At 50.8% G+C, this 19,963-nt stretch overlaps 2 protein-coding genes across 6 annotated transcripts in view; both read right to left on the bottom strand.

Annotated features, from left to right (window-relative positions):
• The window catches only part of MCF2L (MCF.2 cell line derived transforming sequence like), a 176,210-nt gene extending 168,283 nt beyond the window's left edge, over positions 1 to 7,927 (bottom strand). Inside the window, exon 1 of the mRNA XM_059685149.1 lies at positions 7,778 to 7,927. The gene's annotated coding sequence lies outside the window, so the exon portion shown is untranslated. The remainder of the gene's footprint in view (positions 1 to 7,777) is intronic.
• Positions 7,928 to 15,546: 7,619 nt separating this feature from the next.
• The window catches only part of ATP11A (ATPase phospholipid transporting 11A), a 144,405-nt gene continuing 139,988 nt past the window's right edge, over positions 15,547 to 19,963 (bottom strand). For 2 of the 5 annotated variants that reach the window (XM_059685141.1, XM_059685140.1), the window contains one exon: positions 15,547 to 19,709. In XM_059685141.1, coding sequence (XP_059541124.1) covers positions 19,467 to 19,709 — 243 coding nt within the window. In that variant the 3' untranslated portion in view covers positions 15,547 to 19,466. Of the gene's footprint in view, positions 19,714 to 19,963 lie in introns of all 5 variants that reach the window. The other 3 variants (XM_059685142.1, XM_059685144.1, XM_059685145.1) reach the window with 3 other exon arrangements.

Raw genomic sequence — 19,963 nt, 5'->3', positions numbered from 1 at the left:
TAAGATCCGCCCACCCCTCTGTTTGTATTAATGCTGCTGGTGGTCAACGACTTGTTTGTTACCCATATGCATCGTTCGTGTCTCTTGTCCAGGAATGTCTTCCAGTTCTTATAACCTGTTCCTTAAACGTCTTTGCACAACACCACCACCAGGAACCTTCACCAAGAAGATGAGCCACATGCCACATGCACTCTCCTCTGGCAGGACCTCGCGCTTCGGCATTTGTCACTTGTCCTTGGTCCTTGCTTCATCTTTCAGCGATCAGACCATACCTGGTGCTCCAGGAAGGGCAAAGACTGTTAGGCACAGCCAAAGACTTCCCATTGCTTAAATCTAGTTTTGACATTAAAAAAGAGGAAAAGGCCCTAGCTGGTTTGGCTCAGTGGATAGAGCAGGGTGGGCAACCCCTGGCACGCGTGCCAAACATGGCACGCCAGTAACTTTTGCTGGCATGCGAAACCCTCTCTTATAATCTTCCATTTACAATTTTTTCCTTAATATCGACTTTTTTATTTTTCAGATAAATTCAGTGTAGGTGCATCTTAGATAAATAAATAATTTTACATAACAAGTTCTCTTAAAGACCATAGACATGGATTGACGAGAGAGGGGAAGAGCAATTTCTATGCCTCTGCCTTAACTCTCCCTGCTTTCCTAGATCCGACCAGTGTTTTGGTTTCATCCACATACGCTTGTGAATCTTTGTTCTCAGTGATGAATTTTGTTAAGTCTCGTAATAGGAGTAGCCTGATGGATCAAAGTAGTAGCTCATGCATATCTCTGAAGGTCACAAAATAGAAACCTGATGTAAAATCTCTGTCATCAGTGATGCAGCAGCAAAAGTCCCACTGATAATATCAAACGGAGTCATAAAGTTTTCTGTCGGACTATCAGTGTACATGTATACATTAAAAAATAAATGTATTTTTCATCATCATGTACTGTGTTTTTGTCGCTCAAATGAATTTTATTATTTCTTCAAGGTTCTTCACATACGTACACCTTAAGAGATCTCAAGTAGGCGTAACATGTTCTGAAAAAATTAGGGTTGGCACACAGAAGAATTTTGAGTCAGAGATTTTGCTGGTTTTGGCACGCACTCACAGAAAGGTTGCCCACCCCTGGGATAGAGTGTCAGCCTGTCCTGGGTTCGATTCTGGTCAAGGGCACACGCCCGGGTTGCAGGCTTGATCCCCAGAAGGGGCGTGCAGGGAGCAGCCAATTAATGATTCTCTCTCATTATTGATATTTCTAGCTCTTTCTCCCTCTTTCTTCCTCTCTGAAATCAATAAAAATATTTTTTTTTAAAAAAAGAGGAAAGAGTTCTCTGATTTAAAACAATAACAACAAGAGAAAATACTGATTTGTCCTGTTTCCTTCTATTTCAGCAGTTCTCAACCTGTGGGTTGCCAACCTGTGGGTCGCGACCCCTTTGGGGGTCGAACGAACGACCCTTTCACTGGGGTCGCCTAAGACCATCGGAAAACACATATATAATTACATATTGCTTTTGTGATTAATCACTATGCTTTAATTATGTTCAATTTGTAACAATGAAAATACATCTTGCATATCAGATATTTATATTACGATTCATAACAGTAGCAAAATTACAGTTATGAAGTACCAACGAAAATAATTTTATGGTTGGGGGTCACCATAAAATTGGCGGAACTGTATTAAAAGGCTGCGGCATTAGGAAGGTTGAGAACCACTGTTCTAGATTCTATTGGGAGAATTTCAAACACCAGCAGACTGATGGTGATCTTAAACCTGCAGAAGGACCAAGAAAAGGCTCTTCTGTGCCCACTGCCCGGGATCTCCCCCAGGTCCCGAGAGAGCTGTCCATAATCTGAGCCCTTCTAGCAACCCAAGAAAGGTTCCGGCTGTTTCTGTCCTCTATTCGGCAAGATTTTACAAGTATCAGTGTGCACTCGGTCTCAAGATAGGATTGAGAAGATCCAAGGTTTGGTTTTAATTTAGTTTGTTCTGGAAAACAGAACAAACGCGCCCTTCACCTGACTTGCTGGGGAGGCCACCCCCCACTGGGCCAGGACAAGGTCCAGAAGGCCTCCCCTCCCTGGCAGGCCAGCCTGGGCACCTGAGGCTGCTGGGTTTTGCTGAGGACAGCTGGTGTCCAGGGCCTGGGGAGGGCGGGGCTTCTGCCCAAGGCTCCCGCCTCCCACTAGGATTTTTATTTTTCAGCTGTTTGGGACAACAGTATTCCCAACAGTCAAGAATGTCATGCTCAAAACAACCCTGAAACACACAGGCAGACACAGGCACAGTGGGTTTTCCACAGCTCCTGTAACCCTGGGAGCCCAGAGCACAAGTCCAGATGTCAGACCAACCTCGCCTGTCATTGACATCTGTTCGCTTTAACAACTTCAAGACTGGCATAACCACAGAGCAGCAAACCGTGGCCATGCCCTTCAGGTGTTCTGTGTCCGACTGAAAAACAGCCATGCTAAGCCACTAGGACTGCGGTAAAATGACAGTAGGCCCAAGGCTGGTCTTTGTCTCTCTCTAGAGCAGTGGTTCTCAACCTTCCTAATGCTGCGACCCTTTAATACAGTTCCTCATGTTGTGGTGACCCCCAACCATAAATTATTTTTGTTGCTACTTCATAACTGTAATTTTGCTACTGTTATAAATCATAATGTAGACTGTCTAGGGCGGGGGGAAAAAATGGACACATATGTAATACCCTTTATAATACTTTAAGCAATAAAAAAAAAATCATAATGTAAATATCTGATATGCAGGATGTATTTTCATCGTTACAAATTGAACATAATTAAAGCATAGTGAGTAATCACAAAAACAGTATGTAATTATATATGTGTTTTCCGATGGTCTTAGGCGACCCCTGTGAAAGGGTTGTTTGACCCCCAAAGGGTCCTGACCCACAGGTTGAGAACCACTGCTCTAGAGCCTAGGCGTTTCCCACAACAGCACACAGGTGAGAACTCGGTCACTGGGTAGCCGGGACTTGGCCAGGCACAGTGGGAGATCCAGGTCAACTAGCTTCACTGGCTGGTCTACCTGCCCCGCCGACATCCCAGCTTCCCCATGTGGTCCCTGGGTGCTCAGGGCAGTCATCAGGGCAGCCCCCACCCTCAAGGAGCGCGAGTCCCGGGAGAGCAGGTCTGTACCTGGACCACAGTCCCATGCACACAGACAGGCCGACATCCCGGCTCAGCGGTGCTCCTGCTCATGGCGCAGTCACAGGGCCCTTGGGAGAGTTTGATGAAGGGAGGCCTGGGGGCTGTTCCACCAGGACCCCCACTCGCACTAACAGGGAGCAATTGCATCCGTGTGAGAATCTGACTCTGCCTGCTCCAGCTGCTTCTTAATTGAAGCAGGAACACTAGAAAAATGCATTTAAAATGGAAATACCCCAACCGGCTGCATTGGTGGCACTCGTAACAAATGCATTCTCAGTAATGAGTTGCCCATATTAACAATGTGGTCTTACCATTCACTAAAAAGGAAGAGCTGAAGGTGAGGGGGGGCAGGGAGGCCAGTGTCCAGATGTGAGGGGTCCAGCTGCTTTCCCTGAACCCCCTTATCTGTCATCTCCTCCCCCCACTGCTCCATCTCCTCCATCCATCTCCATCTTCACCCCCACCCCCTCTCTTCACCCCCTCACTCAGGTTCCACCTTGCACACCCCCTTTCCCACAGGAGTCAGTCCGGCCCTGCATGCTTTCTCTAACCTTAATTCTGAATAAGAATTCGACAACGGGGAAGGGAGACACCGGGAAGATGTTAAATGCTTGCCAGCTGGTACTCTCGTTGGCATCCACATCACCACTTTCTTATGACATTTGCTCAGAGTTGCATCTTTGTTTCAATTTAGTAAAGTGGAACCTCGTTTCTCAAACGTCTCCCATCTCGAACAATTCGCTTCTCAACCTGACAGCCCTTTCATGCTGATACCTGTATGAAGAGTCATGCATCTCTCAGGTGGCAAACAAGGAAGAGATTCTGAGTCCATTTACCACTGTTAAAATCTCGGGATATTGTGCTATGGATATGTTCCCGTGTGTTTTCACTTTTGTTACTGCTTATAATTACTGTAAAATTTTCATTTTTTATTGTACATTTCCGTTTTTGTTAAATTTTCATTTTATTTCATGCCTTTTTGATTTTAAAGTGTTTATTTACAGACTAAATAGTACAAGAGACATATACTGTATATAAGAAACGTTAAAACAGGGAATCATTTGGGGTTCTGGAACAGATTAATTCAATTTACATTATTACTAATGGGAAAAAATGATTCTGTTTCTGAACAGCCTTCCGGAACAAACTAAGTTTGGGAAATGAGGTGCCACTGTAATTTGAATAATACTCTTTACTTTCTCAAGATATTGGGCCGAATGGCCCCCAACTGTGAGTTACAGCCAGCAAACACTTCACCTGACAATCCCAAAGGCTGCCTGTCTGGTGCAGGTTCTTCAGATGGAGACTCGGTGGCTCCACACGCCCTCCACGTGGAAAACCCTCTCTCCTATGGGTCCCATTTCACCAACTCATCCTCCTCTCCACCCACCGGGGGCTGCAGGACAGGACCGTCCCCTGTCCCCAGAGGTGTGAGGAGAGGGCGGTGGCCCCTTCCAGAGGCAGCTGATCCGAGGAGGCTGGAGCAGAACTCAGAACTCGGGAGGAGATACTGGGAGGTTCTGGGCAGGGCTTGGGTTTCCTGAGGATTCTGGAGCTGACGAGCGCTGCCATGATGTTTGATGAGTCACACTCAGGATAGGCCCCTGACCACAAAGTCAAGCTGTCCAGCCCTCCCGATGTCCAAGAGCTTCATGGTAACCATGGAGTGTCTGGTAGCCTGTCACGGGCTGAAGTTCTGAAAGCTTTAGTGGAGGAAGCCAGGAGGAAGCCAGGAGGAAGCATGGTTATGAGGCTGTCCCAAAGGGAAAGTGCTACAGACAGGCGATGCCAGCTCAAAGCCCACGAGGACACCACAAGCACCAGGGCAGTCCTCGAGGGGGGTGCTGTCCTTCAGGGGGTGCTGCGTGGGCCTCTCCCAGCCGCCCTCAACAACTGCACAGCCAAACCCCGCCCAGTTCCCCGCAGCCTCCTCTGCAATGCAGGCGCTCAGCCCAAAGCAGTTCTTGCTGCAGGTGTTTTGGTGAAGACACCCCCACCCCCTCCTCCACGGCCCTCTTCAAGGGAGAAGTCACTGCCATCACCAGGCCTGCCTCAGGTGCGGGCTCCAGGCCACCTCGGCCAGGCTTGGCGGTCTCGGGGCCCAGGAGCCCGCATGCTAACAAGCAGCCTCTGAGACTGCAGGGAGCCGCAGGCCCCGCTCCCCTGAAGATCACTCGGAAAACAAACCTGCATGTCCTCCGAGCTCAGCCCAGAGTCTCCCTGTTCTCAGGAGCTGACAAAAGGGTGAAATGGAGTGAATTTAAGAGAAAAAAGCTTTACCCAGAACATGACATGTCTCACACGATTGTTACTATTACACTTCCAACTACGACTTCGCCAGGAGCCTCTTACAACCGTGCCACATCAACTAACGAGGGGGCCAGACGCTGTCAATCAGAAACATTCTTAAGAATACGTACTACAGTCTCCTCCGCTTCCATTTCAGGCTTCTCCCCGTGGTACAAAAGGCAACTAAATAACCCAGCGGCAGAGACCTCTCCTTCTGACCTGACTGTAATTTCACTGCGAGTCACCAAGATGCTGCCTTTCCCGGGAAATTGTCCAGATCTTATTTAAAGTCTTCAACCTCCGAAAGGGAGCATGTCAACTAGAAAGCTGATCTTGGCCCACCTGGTTATGACAGGAGTGCGATAAAGCCCTGCGGTGAACAGAGGAGGGTTTCACACAGCGTTGTTCTCCCTGCACTGCGCCCTGCAGCCCCAGCACCATCGCAAGGTAGATTACTGCCCCCCTCCTCGCTGTTCTTGCAGGTCTCTTGTAAGAACACTTTGCCTCTACCACGCTTAAAGAAATAAAAAATAGCCCGAACGGGTTTGGCTCAGTGGATAGAGCATCAGCCTGCAGACTGAAGGGTCCCAGGTTCGATTCTGGTCAAGGGCATATACCTTGGCTGCGGGCACATCCCCAGTAGGGGGTGTGCAGGAGGCAGCTGATGGATGTTTCTCTCTCATCGATGTTTCTAACTCTCTATCCCTCTCCCTTCCTCTCTGTAAAAAAATCAATAAAATGTCTATTAAAAAATAATAATAATAAATAAAAAGAGTCACTCCAGAAATTGGGAGTATGTAACACAGAGAGTTGTAACTAAGCCTCCAGGGCCCCACGCCCACCCTCTCCGCTGCAAGCCCCTGGGTGCAGTGCTCTACAATTCCGTGAGGCAGCCAGGGCAGGCGTCACCCCCATTTCACAAAGAGCAAAACTGAGGTTCACAGAGGCGTTGGTGTTCCTGACCAGCACTGCACTGGGAGTGTTGGCCATCTCTGCCCCGGCAGGTCCCTGCCCAGACTGTGAAGTCAGGGCTTGGGAGGGGGCTGCAGGGCCCACAGTCTGAGGAGCTGAAAATCGAAGGGGATCCTAAAATAGAGCCGAAAACCCTCTCTTCCTCTGGGTCCCGTTTCACCAACTCATCCTCCTCTCCACCCACCGAGGGCTGCAGGGCAGGACTGTGCCCTGTCCCCAGAGGTGTGAGGGGAGGGCGGTGGTCCCTTCCAGGGGCAGCTGATCCGAGGAGGCTGGAGCAGAACTCAGAACTCAGGACATGTCAGTCTGAGAACTCAGGTCTCAAAACCAGCTTTGGGCCGGTCAGTCCATCGATTTGCATATTAGAAGACCCTCCAGTCAGTGTGAGGGCTCCTCAAAGGGTCCCCACCCCATCCCCACACTTACCCGCCAGTGGGGTCTCCTGCCTGCACAGGAGTGGGCTGCAGGCACTCCACCACCAGCAGCCTCTGGGGCTGAACTTCTATTTTTGTGGCTCAGCCCTGCCACTTGGTGGCCAGGCATCCTGGGGCCTCCCACGGGCTATCCCCTGCACATCCTGCCTGTGAGCTCACCGTCACCTTAACCCCTTCCTTGGCCAGGGCTCCGTGCGGTCTATTAGGGGCAACACCAGGCCACCTGTCCCAGGGCAGGGATGTTTCCAGTAAAGTTAAGACTGCAGTTGCTCTAGAAAAAAGTCTCCTCCAGGTTCCTCCTCACCCCCCACCCTCCACGGTGTTTAGTGCTACACAGGAGCCAATGGGGAGACGGGAAGACGTTAAAAACGTGGTGAGAATAGCCTGGGAGCTGAATGAGAAAATGACACTCTCTTTTTTAAACTGCAGGAGTCCTCTTTTCCTTACCCTTTTGGAAGGCAAAGCAGCTAGACTTCCGGCCAAGGTCCTTCTCACGGCCGAGCTGGGGGACCGCTGGCCCAGAGGAGCACTGGCCAGACAGCACCCATCCGGCTGCCCTGTCCTCACACCTGTGACCCCCAACGGATGCTCCGCAGGCAGGGGAGCTTGCGTGTGGCTCTAGGAGGTGTGGGGGAACCTCCGAAGGACAGGGCCCCTTTGGATGACACCTGCCGGGGTGGAGGAGAGGATCTCCTGCCCAGGACCATGGAGAGGCTATCTGTGCAAGTGGAGCCCGCGCGAGGACGCCCTGGATCCGAGCTCCCAGGCTGGGATCCTGGGGCTCCCAGAGGCCAGACGCCTGCGGCGGCGGTGGTTTAGGGGGGAATAGTCCGAGCCCGCCCAGACCCCGTCCCTTCGCCCCCGTCCCCGCCACCTCCTCCTGTCACTCTCCACGCCCCCCGCCCCCCCGCACACCTTGCCCAGCCGTGGGACGGTCCGCTCAGCTGTCTGCGTTCTCCGTCCTCCAAGCCCACAGGTGCCAGCGCGCTAACACCAGGCTCCCTCGGGCGCTGGCCAGGGGAGCAGGGGGAGGGGAAAGGGGAGGAGAGAAGGAGGGGGAGGGGAAAGGGCAGAGGAAAAAGTGGGAGAGGGCCGAAGGGAGAAGGGACAGGGGGAGGAGAAAAAGAGGGAAGGGAGGGGAAGGGAAGGGGCAGGAGGGTAGGGCTTGGGGAGAGGCCGCTGAGAGGTGGGCGACGGGACGAGGTGGAGGGAGTAGGGCAGGAGAAGGGAGGAGGGGAAGGAGGAAAGGGAGGAGTCGGGGGAGGGAGGGAGAGCGGCGGCAGAGGCGTGGAGGCCGCGGGCCGGAGGAGGGGGAGAGGGCAGGGGGAAGGGGTTAAAGTTTGGGAGAGGGCAGGGACAGGCGGGGGAAGGAGGGAGGTGGGAGGGCCAGGCAGGGGGAGGGGGCGGAGTAAAGGGCAGGTGCGGGAGGAGTCGGGGAGGGACGGGGTCAGGTGGAGTTGAGCCCAGGGAGCCCTGACAGAGCCGGGAGGGGGAGGGGAAGACCCCCACAGGTCAGCCGGGAGCAATGGGGCTGGGGTCCTGCCTCTACGCCTGGGGTCACTCCGACCCGGGATCAGACCTCAGAGACATAGGCTGGACTTGGGGGTCAGATCGGGATCCCCTGGGCCCCACCCCACGTCCCGGGCTCACCTGCACAACGGGGTCCCACCAGCTCCTTCGATGGACCGGGCCAGACTCGGCCAGAGGGAGATGGTGAGTCCTCTCTGAAGCCCGGTGCGCGGGGACCCCCGGGCCGTAATCCTCCCTGAGCGCCGCGACCTCCCGGAGGAGGAGCCCGCGCTGCGCTCTCGAGGGGGCAGGGCCCGGGCCACCTGGCGGGCCATCCTGGGGTGGGAGGAGGCTGTGCTGCCCGTAGCAGGTCCAAACCCAGGGAATCTGGGCTCCGCAATCTATGAGGGCTCTGGCTACCCCAGGGCACTCGGTATTTATGCAAAAGCGCCCCCCTGCGAGAGGCGCGCAGGTGCCGCCGAGCCGGCTGCTGGGGACCTTTCCTGGGAACACGTTTGCTAGAAAAGGGAAAAAGACCGTGCCTTTCCATTCTTGTCTGCCAAGGTTCCCGGAAGATCTAGATTAGAACTAAACTGTAATTGGGGCTTTAAAATGCCTGCATTTAGTGGGGAAAAGTGGGCAGCCCCTTTGAATAAAACAAAAACGGAGTTCTGCCCAGAGGAAAATAAATACAAACCCACAGGCAACTCCTAGAGCCAGACGCACCGGGTGAGGAGCCACCGGGGCCGCCTGAGCCCCGCACAGGGACTTGCCAACACCGAGCTGGAGGGGAGGGTGCTTGGGCCCTGACAGGGTGGGCCCTGCCCCTGGCGGGCCCTGAGGCGCACAGAACCACCTGAGGATTTGTGGAGAATGGGGCGGGTGCTCCCAGCCTGGGTGTGCACACTGGGGTCCAAGGTCTCCCTGCCTAGGATGCTGTGTCTCCAGGCACCACACTCTCCTGCGAGGTCTGGAGGCAGGTGGTGGGAGCTCCCTGAGAATAGGGGTTCTTGAATGAACAGAGCCAGCCGGATGGGCAAGCTGTGCTGGAGAAGGTCTGGGGGGATTTGAGGGGGACAGGAAATTAAATGGAAGGGGGACTCCCTTACCCAATAGCTTTGAACCCAGGAAACAGGAGGGGCTCATTACTGAAACACCCCCAAAAACCTGTGAGAACAAGGTCATAGTGGGCCAACTTGGTGTTTCATGCCTGTTTTTTTTTTAAACGCCCCCCCCCCCCATTTCCCATGAAAGCATCAAAGGCCCCCTGGTAATAGAGATTCTCTCTGACAGGCTATATTAAATATCATTTAATGGAGCGATAAAAGTCCAAAAGGAGGCAGCCCCTGGAGCTCGCCTGGGAGGAGCAAGCACCGCTGGTGCAGAAAATGAGGGAAATGGCCAGTGACCCAAGCCCGGACCCAGGCAGGAGAATGCCTGCAGGCTGCAGGCTCCGATCCCACAGCAGCACAGCCAGACCCCAACCTGCCGCAATGCAAGGCTTCCCACGCAGGATCCTGAGTCATCATCTCAGTTCTACACCCCACAAGCTGGCGTGGAACTGGTAGGCAGCTCCCTGGTACCCACAGACCAACAGACCCAGCCCGTCTTACCTTCTCCATGAACACTTACTGCTTTGGGACAGGGCCACAGTGAAAATACAGAGGACAAACCCCAAGACTTCTGTGCTGTTCAGAAAATCTTGGGACAAATTCTAAAGTTGAGGTAATTCAAGAGGAAATGAATTCCTCAAAGAACAAACGCCCAGCTCAGCTTATCACTGTCCTGAGCAGTGCCCTGCTGGTCTCTGGCTTGTTATGGTCAGATGAGTCCTTTGTGACTCTGTGGTTTTCACAGCCACCAAAGCCCCAGTGAGGCACACAGAAATTACCATCACAAAGGGGGTCTACAAAGCGCAGCGGAGGAGCAGAAGCCTAAGGGGTAATTCTCGCGGGGTATCATGTGCTGCGGTGAGGAGATCCAGCCGTCATCTGTGTTCAGAGCACACAGTTCCTGTCTTGGCACATGCATGTTCTGAGCTCTGCCTGGGGAGGTGGGACTTTCCAGTTCACCTGCTGCAGATCCCACGTCAATCGCAGAGACCCAGAGCGATCACGTTGCATTTAGCAGCCTCAGGAAGGTTGTGAGAATGGGCATCTGTGGTCCGTTGTGTTTGGAGCTTCATTTGGTCACTGTGCCCAGGAAGCAGTTGAGAAAAGGTTCATCTGCCTTCCAGATTTCCCCAATTTCTCTGACTTGGTGTTTGAAACGTTCCCATTTGAGATGAAACTCTATGTAAAGCATTGCTCTCAAAATAAGTCTAGAGCAAAATAAACAATAGCACCTTAGCTAGTAAACACTGTTTTCCATCTGAGATGAAGGGAAAAGGTGACAGGACACCCTCCCTCCCTTCCTTCCTTCCTCCCTCCCTCCCTTCCTCCCTCCCTCCCTCCCTTCCTTCCTTCCTTCCTTCCTTCCTTCCTTCCTTCCTTCCTTCCTTCCTTCCTTCCTTCCTTCCTTCCTAGAACCCCGGGCACCCTCAGTGTGTTTTGGAATCTGCCCCCCACCCCCTCCCATGCTGAATCCAGGTAGAGAAGGAACAAGCTGGGACGCTGGGAGCAAGTGAGGGCTGGTTGTTGGGAGAACTGAGGGGCCATCGTTGGGGGGTTGGGGCTGCCTACCCCATCCCCAGGGCTTCAGAGAACCAGTCTGGAAAGGGAAGCGGGGAAGGAAAACATTATCTTCTCCGGTCCCCTAAATCAGCAGCAACCCTGCTTTGACCCTGACAGACATCCTTCCCTCCCCTGCTCCTCCTGAAGGAAGGAAGGCGGGGTCTGGTTTAATTGCTGCTCTGCTGACCACGGCTCCTCCCAGCTGGTGCCTGGGCCTCACAAGGGGAGGAGTTCTACAAAGTCTACCAAATGCAAACGGCCCCCCAAATGCTGGCTCGGCAGGGCAGGTGGGGTGGGGCCCAGAGCCCTCCCGGCATGGGATTTGTTCCGGCAGCAACTCGGTGCCTGGCCCTGAGCTAGACGGGGCTTCCACAGGGAACAAAGCATAGTCTGCAGTTCCATGGAGCTCCCTTCCCAGAACCAGGCTGGGCTGTGAACACAGGCCAGGCAGGGGAAGAAGACAAGATGGGGCTCTAAGTGGTGGTGGTGGTGGGGGGGGTCCATGGGCCCTGAGTGGTGGTGGGGAGGGGTCCCTAAGTGGAGCAGGAGACAAACCTGATTCGGGTGGGCTGGGGAGAGAGTGGCAGGCAACATCTAGACACCGTGGGAAGGTTTTATGAAAGGGGAGATGAGAAACGTGCCAGCAGCTGATGGGAGGCTACAGTTTCAGATGGGCTCTCTGGTGCTGACAGGGACAACCGAGCAGATAGGGAGACGCTGGTGCCAGTTGAGAGAGGGGGAGATTGCTCACCTGCCACGGTCACCTCTGTTAGGAGAAAGGCTGCGTTCTGAAGAAATCGTGCAGGCGGGAGAAGTGGGTTACATCCTAACTTCTAGCCTTCCATTTCAGGAGCACTCTTCTTGCCCGTTCAGGTTCTGCATGTCAACGAGGTGCCCTCCCGGGCTCAGTGGCCCAAGGAGGACCAGAGGAAAGGCATGGTGGGTAAGCATTCGGTACAGCTCTGGGTGGGGATGTGAGCTCAGGTGTAGCTGAGCGGTGCCCTAGTTAAATACCCACCCACAGTCCCCTACTCATCTCTCCACAGGCACCCTGTGTGCACAGCCTATGTGCTCACCTGACTGCTCTAAAGCCAGACTAAATGTCTCAGTGTTTTCCCCAAACTATTATGGCTTGAATTGTGTCCTTCTTCCCAAAAGATGTGTTAAGATCCTAACCTCCAGTGCCTCAGAATGTGACCTTACCGAGGCAATTAGGCTAAACTAAGGTCATTAGGATGGGTACCTAACCCAATATACCGGTGTCCTCATAAACATGGGAAATTTGGCCACAGACACGACCAGGGAGAATGCCACATGGAGGTGAAGGCAGAGATGGGTGATGGGTCTACAAGCCAAGGGTCACCAAAGATCACCAGCTACCCCAGAAGCTGGGGGAGAGCGTGGACCAGATTCTCCCTCACGACTCAGAAGGAACCAACCTGTTGACATCTGCTCTGAGACTTCTGCCTCCAGGACTGAGACAACCCATTCTGATTGTTCAAGCCACCCAGGCCATGGTGCTTTGTCACAGTCGCCCGGAGAAGGAATACAGTGAGCAGCAGGTTGCTTGTTTTATGTTGCTCTTCCACTGAGTGCTGTACAAGACACAGATAGGTTTCCAAGTAGGGCAGCCATTTCTGTGCTGCCTGATTCTTCTTTTATACAAACTGCCTCCCTATCTAACTGTCCTAAGACAACCTACAAATGCTGACAATAACAGTGAGGTCTCAGGTTTCATATGGTAATGTCATGGTCAAGATTTTAACCTCCATTTGCCCCTTATCACATACATTTTTTTTTTTTACTTAACTAGTTTATAAAGATTGAGGAACTATAATCATCCATAAATGAAACAAAATCTTAGCTAATTAAAGCATGTTTATTTTGATACTTAATTCATATTTTGAGACTGTGTATAGCAGATCTTTTGAAAATTCTAAAGGTATCAAAACCATCTGAAATCCTGAAGAGGACATATTTATTCTTAGTTTACTTAAACCCTCTCCCTTTCTTTCAGTCTTGTAAAAACCAAATGAATAAGGCCCTACCCAGTTTGTCTCAGCGGATACAGCTACAGCATTGGCCTGCGATCTAAAGGGTCCCAGGTTCAATTCCGGTCAAGAGTGGCACATGTACCTCAGTTGCAGGCTCAATCCCATTGTGGGAGACAACCAATCGATCTCTCTCACATCAATGTTTCTCTCTCTCTCTTTGTCCCTCCCCCTCCACTCTCTCTAAAAAGCAATGGAAAAATATCCTCGAGTGAGGATTAACAACATTAAAAAACAAAGACAAATGAATAAGAGCATTGATGAGTATATTTTTTCTCAAATTATGATTTTGTGTAACTAACTTTAAAGGATAATATAAACTCTTAATAAGTCATACATCCAGGAATCAACATTTTCATTAAAGTTTTAACAAATACATTAGGACAGTCTGTCAGCAGGCCCAGGGTGTGAGGACAGAGACAGGGTACCTTGAGTAATCTGCTGTGGGCAATGAGTATACATTTCTCTGGACATCGAGCAGCAAGTGTTTACTCAAGGTCCACCTCCTTTAGCCATAACCCCTGTACCCTAATTGTGGGTTGGATGTCTTTATGAATCAGATGAAGAATTTCATAACTAAACAGTTTCTCAGATTTCTGTGGGGCTTCTGTCAGGCTTGATTAAGACTCATACATGTATGTCAATGATGAGTTAGAAATCTGCCATCTGATTGGCTGTTTCTGAGTGATTCTAGTAGCTCCCTGAATAATAAAAATGAACAAAGGTGAGCATTTTCCCTGAGGAAGTTAATATGACTAAATTTAGTGGTGTCCTCTGGTTCAAGAAAGGAATTGAGAAATTATGTGTTCCAAGATTTCTCCATGAAAGAGCTTAATAATGTACGGGTGTTGATCAAGCTGGGATGTGACCCAGAGAAATAAATGGTTGTACATTCCCCATGTATACAGGTGGGTGGCATTGGCTGTTTACACCTGCCGAGCCTCATACCAATGTGCAATCTCCTGGCTCATCCGGTTTAATGCGGTCACACATTCAAGTCACCTGAGGCAGGTGTGGCCAGTGGACACTAAACTGCAGCCAGCAGCACTGGAACCCTGGATTCACTTGTGGCATTTACTTCCTGGTGCAGCCCTGGCATTTTGTAGAGTTGTGTGTTGGCTACTGGGGTTTGGTCTGGGACAGTGAAGGTCACCCATTCCGTGTGTGTTCCTCAGTGCTTGCTGTGGGCTTGCTTGCTGGCATTCCAGGGATGGTGGGGGGAAAGTTCCAAATCTTTATCTATATTTTTATTGATTTCAGAGAGGGAGGAGGGATAGAAACATCAATGGTGAGAATCATTGATTGGCTGCCTCCTGCATGCCCCCACTGGGATCAAGCCCACAATCTGGGTGTGTGCCCTTGACTGGAATCAAAGCCAGGACCCTTCAGTCTGACGCTCTATCCACTGAGCCAAACCAGCTCGAGCAAAAGTTCCAAATTTAGAATTGCACAGGACAGAGCCTGAGGCCTGACAGTCGCTCCCCGGGGTCTGGGGTGGTCCTTGAGGTGGTGGCACCTCAGCTGAGCAGTCAGCCTTCAAATGGACAGTGCCAGCCTCAACTGACTCCACCCTTTCACTCAGGCATGTCGGAGTCCCAGGAACTGAGACCTGCACCAGGCTTTGGGAGGGGATGGCAGCGGCCAGTGAGGGGCAGGCAGACGGTTACCAGAAGAAGAGAGGTGCAGGGCTGGGGGAGATGAGGAGTGGGGGCAAAACCATAGCGCCCCCCCCCCGCCCCCCAGCCAGGTGGGGCATTCCTGGGTGTTTAGGCAGTGCCCAGGACCTAACTGGTGGGCAGTGGTGGGCACACAGAACTAACTGGATCTCCATCATAACAGAATTGGGTGCGAACAACATAGCCCAGGAGACCCATGTAGGCCTGAGGGCCTGGAGTTTGGCCAAGAGGAAAGGGAGAGGAATCTAATGGAAAGAGGAAGCTTAGCCCGCAGGAATGTGGCTGAAGGCATGGATCTTGGGTATGACCATCAGGGAGGGGGCGTGGGGATGGGCAGAGCATTAAGAAACCCCAATGCTGTGTTTCCTGTTCTGTGAGGCCCCACAACCACAGCTGAGAACTGTGGTCTCAGTGAGTGCCGGGGGACCCTGGGCCAGCAAGGGGCAAAAAGGGGGGCAGAAACCACTCCACTCCACTCATTTTCAGGAAAGCTGTTTCCACAGTCTGTTGTCCACTTTATCTGGCAACCAACATAAACCCTCACTTTGAGAGTTTTTCTCCGTTGCTTCTGTTTGCAGACATTTAAATCCAACTTCTCAGATGATTTTTATTTATAAAGAAACTAAACCAGACATTTTTTCTTCTTTATTGCAAGCAGATTCAAGTCTCCTGCTTAGATAATCTGCGGAAAAGTCCAATATAACTAATATTAACTCATACTTTATCTACAGAAATAAAAGTTAAAAACAGCATACAAAATAAACTGTACAGAAATGTAAGATTTGGTTTAATTTATAATTTAATGTTTCAAAGCAGGTTAATGAATTACTATCAATTAAACATGACTGTCTGGAGGCTGACATTATCTTAAACGCACCTACTATAGTCAATAATTTAAAAATAAATTCCAGTATTTATGATGATGACAACTACAGATTCCATTCCTGCTAAATACATTTTTGAAGATTCTCTTTTATTGCATTACATAATCAATGGACATTTTAAATGGCGATGCAGACACACATTATAATTTTAAGTCACAGACAATATATGCATATTAAAATTCTGTGTATTTTGATAAGGTAAAAAATAAAGCTATATAAACTGATCTTTATATATTTTTTCTGCAAAAGTAGAATCACACTTTATAATACTTCCAACATGTCTTCATTAAAACTTTGTTGATAGACAATATCAGAATGATTCTCATTCTCATTTACCTACCCTCTACTTAAAAAAAATGAACCAACAGAAATTTTTCCTGTTTTTAAAGTTACAAATGGGAAACTTCTAAAAGAAACGTAGAACACAAGAAACTGCATACCACGGTGTTATATTGAGTTATCAAATAAATAATATTAATTTAAAGGTAAAGTAGAAGTGGTTGCTTTAGGTTATTACTAGTCAGTGCAAAAGAGGTGAACTTAGTGGTTTAAAGAAAAAGGCCAGAAAACTCCCTGTAGGTTGCACTGAACATTTGGTGATGCCCAGCAATTTAAGAATCGTGAGCACAGCAGGGGTGAGACATTTTTGTAGTTAAAGTTGCAAGATCTAACCAGGCCAAACTGCAGTTCTATAAACCTGTTATTGCAGAAGCAGGTTGCTTCCAGCCTCCTTCCCTAGTCCAGGCGGCCACCGCCAGGTGTCACCTGGTCTGTGTTCACCCTATTGAGTCAAACGCACAGGAGTGGGTTGATGTGGGTTCTAATAGGAATGCCAAGGGAAGGAAGCTTTTTTCCTAGCTGCCCCGGGGCAGAGGGCCAGCCCTGGACCCTGAGCTCCTGTGAAGACGCTGCAGCTGGGAGGGTCCAGATGCCACTTTCTGCCACTTGTCCTCAGGGCGAAGCTTTGGGGCGGGGAGGGTGTCCGTTGGGAGGGGAGAGGTGGGACTTCCTGCAAAGGAGGAGCTTGGGCTACCCAGCAGCTCCGCTCAAACCCAGGGGCTGCCCTGCAAAGTCCCTCCCCTCCTCCCCCCTTCCCCCCCCTCCTTGTATCCCCGTGGGCACTCGGCATGGAGGCCCAAGAAGCCTTGTCTTCTGGGGGCTCCTCACGTGACCCCCCTTAGGAAGGAGGCAGGGATGTGTGGGGCCTGGGGAACGTGTATGTGTGTGTGTTGTGTGTGTGCATGAGAACTGGCACATGTGCACATGTGTGGCTGTGAGTGGATGTGACGCTGAGAGTGAGAGAATGTGACATGGTCGGGACCACTCGTGCTTATAGATGACTGGCTGTTGGGCTGGAATGCGGGTTAGGAACCAGAAATTCTGACCAACATGGGAAATTATGAGTTAATGATCTACTAACATAGGCAGTCATGAATAAGAGTTTCAACACTAAGGAAAATGCTTAAAGTTACTTGCTTTAAAGTTAAAGGCAAGTAAATGCTAACTCCTATGAGGTGAAAAGAAATAACATGAATTAATATCTGAATATCAGAGACGTATCTGAAATGTCATTTCAGTGGGGCTCTTCTCTTCCTCCCTTTGTTTCTGTCTCCTGCCCCTCGCAGGCAGAGTCCCTTCATCTCTCACACGTTTTTAGGAAACATTATGGAGCGTGTACAGGCTTAGTGACTTTCACATGCGACTTCAATGATCCGAGGTAAATGGTAACCGTCTCAATACAGGTGGAAAGAAGATACCGAACCATCAAGTAAGAAGCTTCTGTTTTAAGGCGGAAAGATGGAAATTAAAAACAAAACAAAAAGCAGATGAAATTGCAATGAACTGTGAAGAACAAGCATAGCAAAATATTACACTCTGAATATGCCTTCCAACGAATCACTGCCACCAGAAACACCAAAAACGAACAGGTGTAGAGAATAAAATCAAACCTGAAAATTCACATTCATCAGATATCGAGACATTCAGCCAAAACTCTCACCAGAATTTAAAGTGGCCAAAATTTCATCAACTTAAAAAATAAAAAGCTTTAAAAACATACTTTAAAAATTAGATATGGTATGTTGACAAATAAACGAATAAGAGATATAAACAGCTATGAAAATACTTCAGTGCAAAGGCAATTTTAAGATTCCTAAAAAAATACATTACAAAGAATTTGTTAACTAAACATACAGAGAATCTGTCCCCCCCTACAGGTATTATATTTATACCCATATTAGGTTCTTAAAAACGGTTGTAAAAATGTGCACACCATTGTTTGCAGGGTCTAGTGTGGATCAGAACGGCCAAGGGCTGCCACCACACACAGAACATGGGGAGTGTCAGGAAGACAGGATGGGATGGGTGGGTGTGGTGAGGACGACCCTCAGGACGGACAGGGCGCCAGACTTTCGTTACCTAGTCTTTGGTATGGTGTTCACACTTCCCCTCAATTCATCCCAACTACTCTGTGTTCACTGTTCACTGTTCTTACTGTGAATTTATCCCCTACATCAAATAAATACTTTCGGTGAAACATTATAGGATCAAATTGTGAAATTTGAACTTCCAAAACTATGTAACATCCAGCATCTCGGAAGCAGACTTGGGGTTCACTTACCAACGTCCCCCAACTCCACAGCGTGAGATCGGCCAGCAGACCAGGACCCTGCTTTTAGGTTAGTTTCCGGGTGACACTTTTCTAAAAAGGCATCAGTTTTAACGTTTCAAGTTTGAATCTCATACTGAAATGTCTTCCTTATGGACCATTAAGGCTATAATGTCAACTAGGTTATTCCTAGAAATAGAAACGCCAGTGCAGGAAAGTGACAGAACTTGAACTCAGCAGCCTCCTGATGGTCTACCCACTGGACAGCACGCACAAGGCAGAGGTCGAACAGAAAGCTCAGCGTGAGCTTTGGTCAGAGCTACCAGGGCGGTGGCCGCCTAGAGTGGCGATATTGCTTTTTAGAACCCACAGGCCATCTAGGGGGCAGACCCGGGCGGGCCTGTGTAGATTTTGGAAGATGAACACTGCCCCTTGAGGCCACCTCTCTGTGAGGGCGCTGAAAGAGACCACCACCCTTCCCCTGGCCCCCACGAAATAGAGTAAACTGACACGCCTCACCCTGGGAGGCAAAGATAAATATCTCAGAACTGGTACTGGGAAAGCTTCAATGGCAGTACCGCCCGTTCCTTCTACGTGAGTATTCTTCCCTCCGAGGGAACAGGAAAGGGAGACATGGAAACACACAGAGTCCAAAACACAGGGGCCACATCTCCCTCAGAGAAACAAACTTTGAATCAGACGCAACCCTAAGAATCAGCTTCAGTACGTGGAGGGTTCTGAACAAAAGCAACAGCACAGCAGGCGACTCGATGGGGGATGGATGCACGATGACTCCGGTGTCTGTGCCGCAAGCGGAGTATCAGAGGGCTCTGGAGAAGGAAGCGGCGGCCAGACCATCGGTTCCGCAAGGGAGAGTCACGTCTGTGCTTCCAGGACGGTGCGGGGGTGACTGCCTCCCGCTCAGAGCTGGAGCCCATCTCCAAGCAGGCGTCCTCCTCGGGCGATGCGTGTGGCGGAGGTGACGGAGGGCGCAGACAGAGACCTGACCTGGGACAGATGTAGCAGGCTCTGTGCATGCCTTCCTTTTAGCAGCCCAACGAAATGCCCGAGGCCACCAGGCCTGTGGGAAATGACAACGCAGACTGCCAGCCTCCGCACTCCAGACGGGTCCTGTGCCCCTTCCTCCTCCTCTGGGGGCAGAGGACAAGCACCGGCGTGTGCGGTGCACACCCGCGTGCGGGTCTTAAAGGCTTGAACTGGTGATCTGTTCGCCACCTGCCTCCCTGCAGGGCGCATGGCAGCAGGGTTTCCCGCTGGGATGGTGACAGGTGTCTGAGACACAGACCCTGGGAGGGAGGACCGAGCACTCCTTGCTCTCTGGGCACGTTAGCGTCACCTGTGTGGGGCAGATGGCCGAGGTGTGGGGGCTGTGCAGAGAGACGAAACGGCTGACTTCAAAGAGGTCCCGACTCTGGGTGGGCATGTCCTGTCGGGAAACAGAGAAGACAGAGTCAGGCTCCTCTGTAAGAATCCCACCCACGATGATCCGATGCAGTCACTGCATCGTCCTGGTCGGGGGCTCCCACTGCAGGACACCGGTCAGCCGGCGTCCATCCAGGCAGAGGCAGCGGTGACCCTCGGTCTGGCTACGAACTCCCCTGCTGTCCCATCGCTGGGTAAAGACAATGTTGACAAAGGCCCCAGGGACCAGGTCTGAGTCCTTTGGTGTCAGAGTGCCAC

Source organism: Myotis daubentonii, chromosome 2 (assembly GCF_963259705.1).
Source record: "Myotis daubentonii chromosome 2, mMyoDau2.1, whole genome shotgun sequence".
Lineage (NCBI taxonomy): Eukaryota > Metazoa > Chordata > Mammalia > Chiroptera > Vespertilionidae > Myotis > Myotis daubentonii.
Note: the sequence above shows the minus strand (reverse complement) of the source record. Positions and strands in the feature narration are given on the sequence as shown.